The sequence below is a fragment of the Falco rusticolus genome, chromosome 15 (assembly GCF_015220075.1).
Source record: "Falco rusticolus isolate bFalRus1 chromosome 15, bFalRus1.pri, whole genome shotgun sequence".
Classification (NCBI taxonomy): Eukaryota; Metazoa; Chordata; class Aves; order Falconiformes; family Falconidae; genus Falco; species Falco rusticolus.
The window spans coordinates 2,627,172-2,641,911 of NC_051201.1; the positions used below are offsets into that span (position 1 = coordinate 2,627,172).

The 14,740-nt window shown below is 48.2% G+C and overlaps 1 protein-coding gene across 1 annotated transcript in view; it reads left to right on the forward strand.

Annotated features, from left to right (window-relative positions):
- Positions 1 to 9,788, forward strand: part of SLC7A5 (solute carrier family 7 member 5) — a 40,865-nt gene extending 31,077 nt beyond the window's left edge. Inside the window, exons 8-10 of the mRNA XM_037409248.1 lie at positions 159 to 308; positions 1,448 to 1,625; positions 3,526 to 9,788. Of these exons, the coding sequence (XP_037265145.1) occupies positions 159 to 308; positions 1,448 to 1,625; positions 3,526 to 3,581 (384 nt within the window). The 3' untranslated portion in view covers positions 3,582 to 9,788. The remainder of the gene's footprint in view (positions 1 to 158; positions 309 to 1,447; positions 1,626 to 3,525) is intronic.
- Positions 9,789 to 14,740: the final 4,952 nt, after the last annotated feature.

Genomic DNA, 14,740 nt, shown 5'->3' on the forward strand with positions numbered 1-14,740 from the left:
AGGGGATGGACCCTCCTCCTCCTCATATCCTCATATTTCACTTCTGTTTTGAAATTGCTTCAGGCAACTAGTTCTTCTAAAATGCCTGTATTTAGTGCTGTAACATACATGGCTCCGCCAACTCCCTTTGCTAATGGCTTTTTATTTTTTGGATGCAGTGCATCATGACCCTGCTCTATGCCTTCTCCAACAACATTTTCTCAGTCATCAACTTCTTCAGCTTCTTCAACTGGCTCTGCGTGGCTCTGGCCATCATTGGCATGATGTGGTTGCGTTACAAGAAGCCAGAGCTGGAGAGGCCCATCAAGGTGAGAACAGTGTGGTAATTGCATGGTCCTCCCTGAGCCCCTTCTCACCAAGTTCAAGTATGGCTGTTTGTCCTGTATGGAGGAGGGACTGGGGTTGCAAGCATGCAGGGGAAATGTTGTGTAGTAGCTAACACAGGTGTTTCTGCTGCATGGAATTTGCTAAATGCGGATCAGGGTGGGAGGACGAAGAGCTGCCGTGGCCATAGGGACATCAGCCTGAAGGAGACTCTGAGTGTCAGAGATGCAGCGTGCTATGGTGGGGTAGCCCAGCAGGAAGCTCTCGATGACTAACATATTCCCCAGGACAAATTACTGGCTGTGGCTCTCAGTGAAACACTCTGTACCATCACAGAATTAACTTTAAATAGTTTTTTAATAAAGCAGACAAACCCACGCCTGCCGAGATGAGAACTTTGTTCTTTTTGTCCTTGGCCAGCTTGGCAGTACCGCGTCCATCTGGGAGGAGGCCAAGATCATGTCAGCCACAAGCGTGTCTGCCTTCCTTAAAGGCATGTTTCTCACTCATCCCGCAGCACACGCAGGTCTCTGCCAGGCAACAGGCAGCCAGACAGAAACAAACTCTCAGACCTGTACCAGTGCCTTCCCAAAGGAACTCTTGGCAGGGTGTTTCCTTTGTTTTTTGGTTTTTCTTCTAAGACCTGGGCTGCTCAGAGCAGTGTAGCCGAGTCCCCTGAGAAACCGCTGTGAAGATGCTATGGCTTGTGCTGTGGTTGCTGCTGAATTTGATGCTGTACAGGTGCTTTTTATAAGGAATCATTCAAGTATGGAATTGGGGTCAAAAAAAAGGGTGCTGAGAAATGCTCACAGCTCTTGCAAGCCACATCTTTGTGCTTTGTTTTGCTGGTTTTAAAGGAACGTGTTAGGTGTTAACCTAACATCTGCTTTTTCTGGGGCTGATAAAGAGCACTGCCTATATCGATACCTTCCCCATGGCAATTCAAGGTCACGGTCCCCTTGTTCAGAGCACTGGGACAGACAGGAGCACCATCCATATAGGGGTCCCTGGTGGAACATGAACTTCTTCCCTCACCGGGCTGTACAGCAAGATAAACTTCCCTGGAAAGTGTACCCTGTTCCCCTGATACAACTTCTAACCTGTTCTTTGGGTCCTTGTTTAGGTGAACATCTGCCTGCCCATTTTCTTCATCCTGGCCTGCTTGTTTCTCATTGCTGTTTCCTTCTGGATGACGCCGAAGGAATGTGCGATTGGGTTTGCAATCATCTTCAGTGGGATCCCTGTTTACTTCTTTGGGGTCTGGTGGCAAAACAAGCCCAAGTGGGTTCTCCAAGGCATCTGTAAGTATTAGCAGTGAAAAGCAAGGGTGCAGCCTTGGCTTTTCCTCCAAAAATAGCAGGTTTTCGGTGAGCATGCTACAGCTAGTAGCTAGTACTGGCTCTCCTTTGTGTAGTGGCGGCTTCCAATGTCTTGGCTCAGATCAGTTCTTCTTTAATGGTAACAAGTTTTAACCTGATGATTACTGTATCTACTAAGCACCCAAAACGGACCCTGACTTGTGATAATAGCTAAGTTTGGGCCAAATACCATGTCTGTATTTTTTTTATCTTGGCAAACAGGTTGTTATGCAGTGGAGCGTAATATCCTGAGCACATTGCTGCCTTTCTTCTGCCTCCTGTAAAAGCGCAGGTCAAGCCTTTTCTCACCAGAGAGTCCCTTTCTAGTGGTGTAGGAAAGGAAAAGAAGAAACAGCCTAACGTTCTGAGCACAGTTGGCCTCAATTTGACTGCTGAAAATGCGTAATTAGTCCCAATCCATCGCTTAGCCAGTGCTAACGTTTCTGGTCCTGTCAAAGCCCTCCTTGGCATCAAAATGTGGCAGCAGGGCAGAGGGAGAGGAAGATCCTTTTGACATTTTCTCTTATTCTCTTACGAGTTTTTTTTTTTTTAGCTATCTTCCTACAAGTTTTTCCAACAGCTGATGCTACACCACAGTGTGTTTTGAAGGGATGGAGAGGCTGTGCTTGGCACATGTAACCTCTGTCTGAACAACTGAATCAAGAAAGTCAATCCGTGTTGTCCAAGTAACTAAACTCTACCATCTGCCTCCTAGCTCTCATACAGCAGGCTGACCTAGAAAAGCAGACAAGTAGAAATGCCCAGCCTTAGCTGGATGCTTTTTATGAAGAAGAAAAAGGCTTTCAACAGTGCTCAGCAGCACTTGTTATTCTTTCCCCCCCATCTCTCTCTCTCCCTCTCTCACACACTCACTTTTTCATTCTGAGTATTAGGCTCAGTTCCTGGAAAAGCCATTTTTGCAGTGCTTGGGTGGCAAATTACCATATTGATTGTTTACCACCATCAAAAGCTTTAAGGAGAATATAGAAAATATTCTGGGAACATTTTGCGGGAATGATGATCCTGCAAATGTCCAGTTAGAAACATATGAACTTTAAACACATATATATTAATATATTGCAGGTAATTTGATCACCTCCAACTGATCTGGGTTTGACTTTGCGTGTATTTAGAATTAGTGCTAGCTTTACCTGGCAAGGCTATCTCGTGATCTCCAAACACACAGCGAAGCAGCAGAAAGCACAGGTGTGTTTGGATACCAGCTACCAGAACTAATGGGTGGAAAAATAAAGTTACTTCAGTTTAGCACCTTTCCTGTGCAAACTTGCATTTGAAATGCTTCCTTTACTCCTCACCTGCTCTGTGCAGGGCAGTGGCCTCTGCCTTCTGGCAGGTTTTCTGCCCAGGTTTTGCCCTGGGTACTTGAGCCTTTAAGGAAGCTATGTGCACATAGAGCCGAGGTCTCCAAAATTGGAAGTAAAAGCATCAGCTTTTTATATTTTCTATGCCCTTTTGTGCTGTTGTGCCTGAGTCAGTTTTGTCTGCTTGTAGTTATGGCATTTAAAGATAGTTACCCTATCACCACACAATTAGAAACTGCTGTCGGGAGGGACCAGAGGCTCTCTTGGGGCAGTACTGCATCCTTGCTGCAGGAGCAAAGCTCCCAGTGTTACACATTGAGGTTCTGGGCATGAATAGAGAGTAGCCCATGGCTTATTTGCTTTCAAGTCTTAAATTGTATTTGGACTAATCTTGCTCAGAATCACGGTGGGGAGGCAAATGGGTCAGCCTTTCAGAGGCAGAGCATCATGAACCAAGACCAAGATACATGTTGGGCCCCTGCGTGCGATTTCTGACCTGTACTTTGCTTTCTTCCCCGCAGTCTCTGCAACAGTCCTGTGCCAGAAGCTGATGGAAGTGGTTCCACAAGAATCATAAGCAGGAAAAGCAGAGACATTCAGCTCGAGGAAACGCACAATATTATTTTAAGACAACACAAGGAGAAAATGCTTCTGATCCCTCGTAAACGAAACCTAGGCACTGCAGCAGCCCGTTGGAGCTCTTCGTGTCTGACAGCACGCCCCCAGCTCTGCCTTGCCTCCTCCAGCCCCTCCATCACCACCCTTTAGCCTGGCAGATGAGCAGCCCTGAGATGAGAAGTTCTTGGTACGAACGTGGGTCAGAAGGAGGAATTCCTGCTGGCAGCTTCAAAGGGGTCCTGCCTGCCCGGCAGCAGCGAGTCCGATCAGCATCTCTGTGTGTGTGTGATACCGAGAGCTGTACTTCAGTTCCATGTAGGCTTACTGGGCTTGGGTCTGGGATCCCTCAGATGATGGCAGATCTGCTTGCAAGCCTGGTTTGAGTGTTTTCAGCCTTACAAACGTGCCTGGGGCTGGGACTGTCACAGAGCTGCAGGGTGGTTCTGAGCCTGGCCCTCCTGCCTTACCTAGTCAAGGGAGGGTGGTTGGGAAGCAAAGGTTGGCTGAAGATGGCTCATGTGCTCACACACACACAAACTCATACCAAAATACATGCTGCTGGATGCTTTGACTGTGTCCACTGGAGTGACTTAGGTGAGACAAGGCAGAGCAGTGTCAGTGTCAGACAAATGATGTGGGGAGGCCTCATCTGACTTTCATTGCGTTCCTGACTAGAGCACTCAGGGTCCCCTGCCACTGTCTGGCTTTAAACTCTCAGATCCAAGCCATCTCCCTGCTACTGAGCCGGTCCTCTGGGATGCTTTTCACCAAACGTCCATCCCATGGCCCTGTGAATTAGCACTGGGGCAGGTGCAGGCCTGAGGGTGGAGTTCCTCCTGATAAACCCAGGAAATTGCAATTATCAGAAGGCCAAGTCCTTGGCTTGCTCACTCCATGTTTTTCCGCAGATAAGCTATCGTCCAGCATGGGATGAGCAACACCATGCTCTCCGAATGGCCCTGTTCATTGCCTGCAGTGTGATTCGTGTTTTCCCCTGAACCATTTGCAAAGAGAAAATAAGGGTGGGATTCCCTTAGCTCATTCCCTGGGGTCTGTCTGTGCATTGCCTGTTGCCATGCCCTCCGTTATGCTGTGTCTCTTCTAGAACGTGCAGTGGAGATGGGACCAGCTGGATCTGGGGGCACAGAAAAGGGCAGATGTCCCCAGAACGGCTGGAGCCTGGCTTTAATCTTGGGCTGCTGTAGATGGTCTGTTTGCCTCTAAGAAGTAGGGCCTGGGGGCCTCGGAACTGCAGCATTTGGCTTGGTGAGATGCCCCCACCAACACCCTCCCATTCAGGGAGTGGTCTCTGAGCATAAAACCCACAATCCGCATGTGAAATCTTGTTTTGCTGTTGTGGGTGGTGCAGTCCCATCCCCTGACCCCACCCCAAATCTCTCTAGTTCCCGAGTAGCCAAAACTGTCCTCTTAGGAACACGTTGCTTCATTTGGTCAAAAGCATCACCTTTTCAGCAAAACTGCAGTTCTTGAACAATTTGCTTATTACGCCTCTGCGCTCAAGGTGATAGTTGGAAATCAAAAGCATCTTTTTCCCCATAAGGGAGCTGCTTCAGTCTCTGCTACAGATCTTTGTGCTTGTGCTTTGTGCAAATGGGTTGTTGAACTACTTTTTCTCCTCATTATTTTTGTAACCTAAGCCATTTGGAAGCCGGGATCCTCCAAAAGCTAATGCTTTCTCCTTGTAGCATAGAGTTATTTTGGATGAAGAGGCATTAAGGACACCAATGGTACTAGCTCATGCTTTGTCCTTGTAAGAAGTTCCTTAGCAAAAAAAAAAGTGTGTGTTCTAGCAGGTGGCAGCTTCTGTTCAAGTGTGTGTGACAATGACCGTGCCTATGTCAGCGAGTATCTATGTGCAGCTTTTTGCTATTGCTTCATCAGCCACGCGTCTTTACTTTGAGGCAGTGCAGGAGGAACGGGCGAGACAATCATCACGCTGAAAAACTTTGCTGTCAGGTTGCTTATTCAATGGCAGCACCATGTAGAGATACCCAGGCCAGCTCAGGTGCCACTTCATGTGTTTTAGCGTTGAGCTTTCCAGGAGCTAAGTTAACCTGTGGAGAGTTGCAGCTGGTTTGGGTGTACCTACAGTGCAGAAGAACCCAAAGTTTATGGCCAGTGCCTGGCTGTTCAGGGACCTACGTGCAATGAATTGGAGCATCTCCGATCCAGTGCCTGCGGAGAGGCGTTTGCATAAATAAGGTCATGAACCATAAAACCTAAACTCAATTTTTGGAATCCTCGTCCAGCTGAAGGCTGAGATGTTTTGGCAGGGTAGTGATGGGAAATTGCTGCTTATGCTGGACCTGTGTCATGGAGCGAGAACCTCAGTCTGTCACCTTCCACTTGGTCTGCAGCTTTTTTGGCTGTAGCGGTCTCAGAGCCAGCTTCCTGCAGGGCCTGGGTTCAGTGGAGGGACTCAGTGCTAGCAGATACCAGCAGAATTATTTGTGATGCAAAGGAAAGGGATTTTAGCTCTCATCCACCTCAGTCCAACATAAATTAGCACTCAAGTCCCATCCACAGAGCGCTCAGAAATGGGTCCAAATCTCCCAGAGGCGTGGGGTTACTTGGTTTGGACACATCTTTAAACGAGTTTCATCAGTGATGAAGACCATCACTACATTATATCCTCTTGGTGAACCTTTTCACACTGGTTTTGACAAGGAGATGTCACACTGAGAAATATTTTTTTATTAATTAACCAATCTTAATTAAATCCTTAACTCGCTTGCTGGCTCTTTATGAATATTCATGATTTTTCACTTGCTGCTGAAGATCTTTCTCTTGTACTAACCTGCTGGCTCTGGCATTGATACCATATGTTTCATGGTGATCTTGCCAGCATCTCCCTGGCAATAGAGCTACAGGAAGAAACTGAACCAGGTACCAGCACAGAATGACAAAAATGTTGAACAGCTCACATCTCAATGCTGACCTTTCAAAAACCTGACTTCTTTTATCCCTGATTCATTGACCCCAATAGTTCCCCAGCACCACTAGTGCTTGGTGATACGGCTGTAAGAGGTTGGGTTGTTTTTTTCCTGGAGGCTAGGGAGATAAAGAGTAAGGGGGTAAAACTGAATTTCATTTTATAAAGAAAACACAATAAAATAATTTCTCGAGTGGGTGAAACTGATGCTAACAGCATCTGCTGTCCAGTGTGACAGCTTGTAACACAGATCAGCAGACAGGAGTGTCTCCTGCCCTCAGGGGCATGCCGTGTTCAGCTGGATTTTGGTATGGCAAGAGAGACAGAATACATCCCCATGAAGACTTCCTTGCTGCTTGATTTCCTGAAATGTGGAATGACACATGTCACAGAGGGTGAAATGAGCAACAGAGACTTCACAGAAAATTTCTTATCTTTCCCAGCACTGGATGTGGGATTTTTTTCTGTTGTTTCTCTGCTTGTGCTCTTTTGAGCCTGTGATCAGTCACATCTGTTGCAAGCCAGCAAGGGAGATAAACCCTTGCCGCAAAGGATACATAGAACCACAGTGACCGTGAGTTTATTTTCCTAAACAGTAGCTACAGTTAAAGGATGTTCCATGTGAATCTATTTCATATGGCAAAGATAGCTGGAGTGGTCATGTCAGTGGAATCATGGAATTGTTTAGATTGGAAGAGACCTTTAAGATCATCAGGTCCAACTGTGGAGCCAAGGCTATGTATTTCTGCAAGCAATGGCAGTGCTGCAGTAGCCCCTTGGTCCTTGTACTAAACCCCCCTTTCAATTATTGCTACTCTTAGCTTGTTTTTAAGTGTTCAGACTCCCAGGCAGTTGGTGGTTGGGGTGTGCACGGAATAGCATCCTGCAGGGGTTGCTCAACAGTAGGGCAGGGGTGTGCAGGAGCTGGGGGCCGGGCACTTCCTTACCCATTGGGTTCCTCTTTCTGAACAAGAAACCTTCCTGACTGAGAGGGGAACCAGCCCCGCTCAGCCCTGCAAAATCTCCTGGCCAAAAGTCGGGGGGATTTAGGTCATCTTGGGTAGAATGTATTATTATTTTTTTTTAAACTTCCTGCAGTATTTGCAGTGTTTTCCATCTCGGATACCATGTTCTGGTAAACACGCTTTTGTTTTTAATGGCACCCTCTGTGGATACTAAGTTCAAAGGGACTCTGTCACTGTTGAACAAACTTTAACGACCCTTCAACTGGATTGAGGTTTGTAATAAGTGGCTTTGTTGTCCTCCGAGCCCTCTCCCTGTGGGTGGCTCAGGCAGGACAATAAATTGGGCTCCTCCGCTGTGGGTCTGCCCAGGAGCGGAGCCCGTGAGGGGCAGTGGTTTTGCAGCAGAGGTCTTTGCCATGGCTGCCGCTTCCCAACATGGGGAGGTGTTTGCAGTGACAGAGTCCTGGTCCAGCTGTGGGAAATCACAGGGAAGGCTTCCACTCAGTCTGGAAAGGTACCCGTGCCTTCAGCCGAGACTGCAGTGTCCTTGGGCTTTAATAAAAAATAAAAATAAAAATAAAAAAAAGAAAAAAAGGAAATGACCAAATGTCATTACACAACACTCTGGCTGTTTGGGGCTATTCTTGTGGGATGCCAGCTTTTTCATCAACCCGTTGCACAACTCCATTTCTAGTGACATCAAAGGGGAAGGCAACGTTGGCTATTGAGAAAGGGCTGGAACAAAGCTTCCTACTGGAGCTTGGGAAAGGGCAGCCCAGGGGTGGGATGGCTCTGGTTCCCCTGCAGGGCTCATGCTGAGGTCTGCTGGCCAGTGTCGCAACCTCGGCAGAGCCCTGTGTACTGAATCACAGCTTTGTGCTGGCCCTGGGAGCCTGGCGAGCATCTCCAGCTGTGGGCCGGGCCAGCGCGGCTGGAGCCGGCGGTGCCTGGCTGCTGACCAGGGAGCACAGCAGCCGACTTCCTGCGGCGATGGGAATCTGCTCCCGTGCCTCCGCTGGGGACCTTGCCCAGGCTGGGGCATCCCTTGAGACCTTGGCACCGAGGGATGCTCAAAGGGCTCTCCATTTCTGGTAGCTTCTTGAGGAGTTACAGCCCGCCAGCCTTATGCTGGTTTTGCCCGTACTTGACAAGTTTCTTCCCAGTTTACATGGTCCAAACTGGAACTAGTAGGTGGGGTGTGGGGGGGGTGCGTGTGTGCGTGGGATGCTCTGGGCTTGGTGGAACGAAGAGCTCCCCGTTTGGTGCAGATGCTCTCACCCACAAGATGTAGTAGTAGGAAATGTGGCTCGGGTTAGGTCCCCCCTAAGGAACCAATGTCCAGAGGATTATTTCTTTGCTTTTAGCCCCCTGTTCCTTGCGTGAGAAGGGGTGTTGCTTCCTCCAGCTGTTGAAGTGTTAATGAGAAAAAAAATTATTTTTTTAAATATTGAATTAATTTTTAAATGGCCTAAAAGAGACTTTATATCTACATCTAAATTGTTCCCGTTGGGTGATGTTCATCTCTGCGCAGGGGCTCTGTAAGCACTCGGATGCTCTCCTGCATCCCAGCCAGCGGGACGTGGCACTGCAGGGCCTGGCTGCATCTCCTGCGCTGGGATGAATATCACATGTAGGGAAAAAGTCCTTATCTGTTCAGAGGACAGGGTGAGGTCTGTGTCCCACCTAAATCCATGCAAAAGGAGAATTTCAAGTGGTACCCAGACCTTGCACTGGCCCGCAGAACATAAAGAGGGTGAAATTCACTTGTAGTGAATAATCTGACGCGTCAGAGATACCGTTCTTCTAAAGTTTGTATTTTTGTTGGTTTTTTAAAAACACAGAAAAAAAAAGATCTTAACATACAGAAGAAAATCTAGATCTGATTTACAATTTTGTTATATTTGATTGCTTTAAAAATATTTTACTAATTTAAATGTTGCTGTAGATGACTATTTATTTTAAGGGGTAAATATCTTTTAGTCTTAATACTTCTACAGTAAGCGCTGTCTATTTACAATGTTTGTGTTCCTGTCAACACAGCTATTCCACGACTGACTGAGTGCTGGTCAGCCAGTAGTAACTTAATCAAATTGCCTTGTAAAACAAGATGTCTCCTGCAATGGATTTTTTCTAGTATTTCTTGATTCTTTTATGTCTGTGTTTAACAAATCTGTTAAATGTTTGGGTTGTTCTATGTTTTGGGTCATTGTTTTGTTTTTTTTTTTTAACAAAGAAAGCTGAATTACAACTTTCTTGTTGCTGGTCTTTGCCTCTAAAACTTGTCTTTTGCAAAAGGTTGCCTTGTTTATCCCAGATCCACCAGCATCTGAGCCCTGGGATTCCAAGTGTTTCTCTTGCAGATGGGTCTAGAAGCACAGCTGAGTGACGACAGCATCTGTTCCTCTGTCACCATCCTCCTTTTTAAAATTCTAGTTACCATTTCTAGGTTTGTATGTGTTAAGACTAAGGGAGTGGGAAAATGGATGAGCTTTGGGCGAGAGGTGGGAGCAGAACATGAATGTCCCAATTCTCAGCGTGTATCTGCATGGTTACATGATGGAGACACTGCTCATGCTGCTGAAAAGCCACTAGCCAAAAGACATCATAGAATGACCGAATGGTTTGGGTTGGAAGGGACCCTAAAGCCCCCCCAGTTCCACCCCCCCACCACGGGCAGGGACACCTGCCATAGCCCAGGCTGCCCCCAGCCCCGTCCAGCCTGGCCTGGGACACTGCCAGGGATGGGGCACCCACAGCTGCTCCGGGCAGCCTGGGCCAGCGCCTCGCTGCCCTCACGGGGAAGAATTTCTTCCTCATCTCTAATCTAAATCCACCCTCTTCCAGCTCAAAGCCACCCCCCTTGTCCTGTCACCACAGGCCCTTGTACAAAGCCCCTCCCCAGGTTTCCTGGCGGCCCCTGTAGGTGCTGGAAGCTGCTCTAAGGTCTCCCCGGAGCCTCCTCTTCCCCGGGCTGAACCAGCCCAGCTCTCCCAGCCCGTCTCCAGGGGAGCGGTGCTCCAGCCCTCGGATCATCTTCGTGGCCTCCCCTGAGCTCGCTCCAGCAGCTCCATGTCCTTCTGATGTTGGGGGCCCCAGAGCTGGACACAGCACTGTGGGGAGGGGGTGTCAGCAGAGCAGAGGGGGACAATGCCCTCCCTCGACCCGCTGGCCCTGCTGCTTGGGATGCAGCCCAGGGCACAGTTCACTTTCTGGGCTGCAAACACACATTACCGGGTCGTGTTGAGCTTCTCATCCACCAAAACTCCCAAGTTCTTCTCCTCAGGGCTGCTCTCAATCCAGCCTGTATTTATGCCTGAGATTGCCCCAACCCATGTGCCAGACCCTGCACTCTGCCTTGTTGAACTTAATGAGGTTTACACAGGAACCTGTCTATCAAGCAGGAAGGCATCAAACTTTATAAGGGGATCCTCTGCTGCCATTCCTCTTGCCCATGTCCTTCCATGCAAAAGAAGAGGATATTTCAGTGGGAAGAGACCTACAATGATCACCTAGTCCAATTGCCTGACCAATTCAGGGCTGACTGGGTCTGCAGGGGTCCTGGCTCAGGCATACCAGAAAGGTGGAGGCATGAGGGTTGCTTGCAGACTTGCAAAGCTCAGAAGTTTCCCTTCCTAAAGGAGGGGACAGTGCTCAGGCCATTCTTTGGACACACACACACACCCCTACTAGAGGAAGAAATGGGTATGAAATGCTAATGGAGCTCTGAAAGGCTGCAAAGAAAACCCAGTAGTAAAGTGAGACTTCAGTGATGCCTACATAGGCTGAATAGATATTATAGACAAATTTCTTAGTGAATTTTAGGTGCAACAGGCAACCGATGTCTTGAACAACGAGAGAACTCACAAGAAAAAGGCAATTCTTGATTTACTCTCAAGCATTGTGGCTGTTTCAGAAAGTAACGCTGGAAGAGAGAATCTGCAGTATTATATGCTCAAGCCCAACGTCCTCGCAAAACTGAACTCTACTACCACAGTAACGTTTAACTTTAAATAGATACATGTATATACAAAGGACAAAGTCAAAGATGCAGAAAGGAGAACGCAGTTTCAAGGATAATGTGTGCACCAAGGGGCACAGAGGCTTTCCAATATGGCATTAAAGGCTCTTAGTGGAGGAATTAGAGTAATCTAAGAAAAACATCTCTAAAAGCCAGCATGGCTAAACAGCAGAATAGCCTGTGCTATCAGCCATGTAAAACAGATCATTCAAAAAGTGACAGTTGTGGCCAAAGAAGGAAAACAGAGGAGAGAATAAACTCTGGCAAATTAAATATAAAACCTCAATACGACAAGTCAACAGTACATTCACAATTGGGACGCTGACAGCAGCAGCAGAAGAAGGGCCGTGACGCCTGCAGGAAGCCTGCCAGAGACACAAGTGGGCCCCGTGCTGTGCTGCAAAGCGCTTTAACAGACAGATAAGGCAGTAGCACAGAAACAAAATGAGTTATTTGCATCTGTGTTTGCTACAGGCTTGCTTGGAGAAGTTCCCGTACTGGAGCCTTTCTTACAGGGAGCAAGCCCAAGGAATTCCTCCAGCATCGTGTTTCAGAGCAAAGCTCCAGCTGTGGGATTCAGAGGCCCTCGAGACCTGCAAAGGGTCCCAGATCAGGTTAAGTGCTACCAGCAGGCATGTGCAACCCACTGCCCAACGCGGCAGCAATGCCCCTGGTATGGGAGGTGGCAAACATGATGCCAGTACAGGTACGGGGTCCAGGAGCAGCCCAGACCGGTTGCAAGAAGCCAGTGTAGAGGATACAGTGAGCAGAGAGATGGAGAAGAGCATCCTGAGGAGAAGCACGCAGCTTTCATACAGGGAGGTCAGTCCTCAGCAGACCACCGCGCTTCCAGCCCCTTGTATCCTTGGGTTTTCAGCAGGCTCAGGTCTCACTGAGCTTCCCACGGGGTCTGAAAGAAGGAATTAATCTTGATCATAATTGTTTGGGAGGGAGAGAACACTGCTGAAAGTAGTTCATAATGGAGGGAGGTGGTCTGCAGAGCTTGCCTATGGATCTTCTCTTGGTTCAGGCCAGTTCAGCACACATGATCTAGAAAGGGAGACGGGCAAAACCTCCTGGAGAATGAGCATTTTCCAGGCTCATCAAATATCAAGTTAGGAAGTGAGAATGAAAGGCTCCAAGGATGCTATGTAATGTTGCTCTGTGTGCCTGTCCTGAGTGCTGAGCCAGCCCGGTCACCCTGCTGGGGTCTGGGGCTGCACGAGGGAGAGCGGGAGATGACTTGCACTCACTGTTGCGCAAGCACGGGGCAAGCTCTCAGGCGGATGGCCCGAAACAAAGGCAGGAAGTGTTTTTTTGCACACAGCAGCATTAATCATGCGCTCGGTGTCAGGGGATGTAGTTGAGACTTTTCTGTGTGCATTAAAGTTCAAAAAGGGCTCAGATGAAAGGGTTTGTTATTAACTGCAGGAGCCTTGGTGCAGCCTCTGCCTCAAGGAGCACTGTCTTTGTGAGTCTGAGGCTGGAAGGACAAAGTCGGGAAGGGATCAGACCTTATGTTTCATAGGAGTTTTCCCTAAAAGATCACTACTGATGGCTGCTGGAGACATGGTTCTTTGGCCATGTGTTGACTCTTGGCTCCCCCCCAGCTGTCCTTTCCTTTGGTGCCACTGTGGCAGCCATGCCTCCATCTCTGGAGGGTGAACTTCGATAGATCAGCGGCGGCAAGGGAAGCCCCATGGTGGTAGAGGAAACTTCATGCTGGGCTTTGCCTGGGAAGGACACACTGCATGGGGACCACACATGGACCCAGCACGGTCCCCAGGCAGCACTGAGCTGTCTAGACGGCTGTCCCCAGCTTTGGCCTTGTGGCTGCTGGTCTTTTGGAGGTTGCAGTGGTGATGGGAGGGAGCAAGCGTGGGAATGCAGCCCTTCTGGAGGACACACAGGCAGCGAGACTGATGGTTTTCCACCCTTAAACCAAAAACATGACATTTTTCTCCCCAAACCCAGGAGTGCCTGTGTGTTTGAGTAGCATGGAGAGAGGCACAGGGGTCTGCCACCAAAGAAGGGTGAGCCCCTGGAGCAGCAGGTAGAAATACTTCTGCAAACTGGAGGCAAGCCCAGCAAGAAGCAATAAAACCATTGTTTATTTGAAAATTTGTGCGAAAGATGAAAGGCATTAAATATGTTTGGGTTGGGAAGAAGCCATTAAGGCTGGGGTATGACATGGGCTGGGAACTGCTTCAAGGGTGCAAACAAATGAAAGCAAGGAGCTGACAAGGAATTGTGTATAGAACTAATAAAGGGATCCTCAGAGGCAGATAAATTAATACACCAAAACCAAGATACAGGTATGAGGAAAATTAATAAAAGGAGAATCAATGTCAACAGACTTCCTTGCAGCAAAACACACCTGACAACAAAATTGTCCCCTTAATATTGAGGCAATGGAAGTTCCACTTGGAAGTCTTTGTTCTTTTCAAAAGGAGTTGTTAATGTTTCACCTGTTGCACAAAAGCCATGAAATAAAGGTGCCTCTGCAGAACATGCCACTCTGCCCTGGTTTTGCTGGAGACCTATTTCAGGTGTCAGAGCTCAGTGGCACTGAAGTGGTATAGAAGAGTGGGTGTTAACGAAAGTGTACCCCCAACCTCCTGATTACCAGACCTTGATAACAGAGGGATTATTTTTTACAGATATCTATACGGTTTTATCCTCCCTGTGTAGTTACTGCACATGCAAGTTTTCTGCCTATCTTGGACTGCCATCCGCCGCGCTGGGGATGGGTGGCACCAGAGACGGTGGTGTGGTTGGGGGGGACCTGGAAGTCTGGGCTCTCCTCCAGCCAACCACCATTGTGCCTGGCTGTGCCTCAGCTTCCCCAGCTCTGAATGATCTTGCCCACCTGCGGAGAGCAGATTAAAAGCTCTGTCTGAATCAGGTGGGGCAATAAGTGCTGGCAATTCCCCTGGTCTTCATCCAAGCTACACAATACAAAAGATAAATCCACATTTGAACCCTTACATCAAATTAGAGACCAGGCAACTAAGAAATGTCAATTCTTCTTGCCTGAGCTTCTCTTGCCTGATTTAACTAACTTGTCCTTCAGATGCTGTCCTTCTGGGGTCACTGGGCAAGGCACCTCGTGTTCATATGAAGAGCTCTGCCAGCACCCTGTCCCTGAAAGTCAGCTTGCAGTCAAGGTTTGCTGGAGCAAA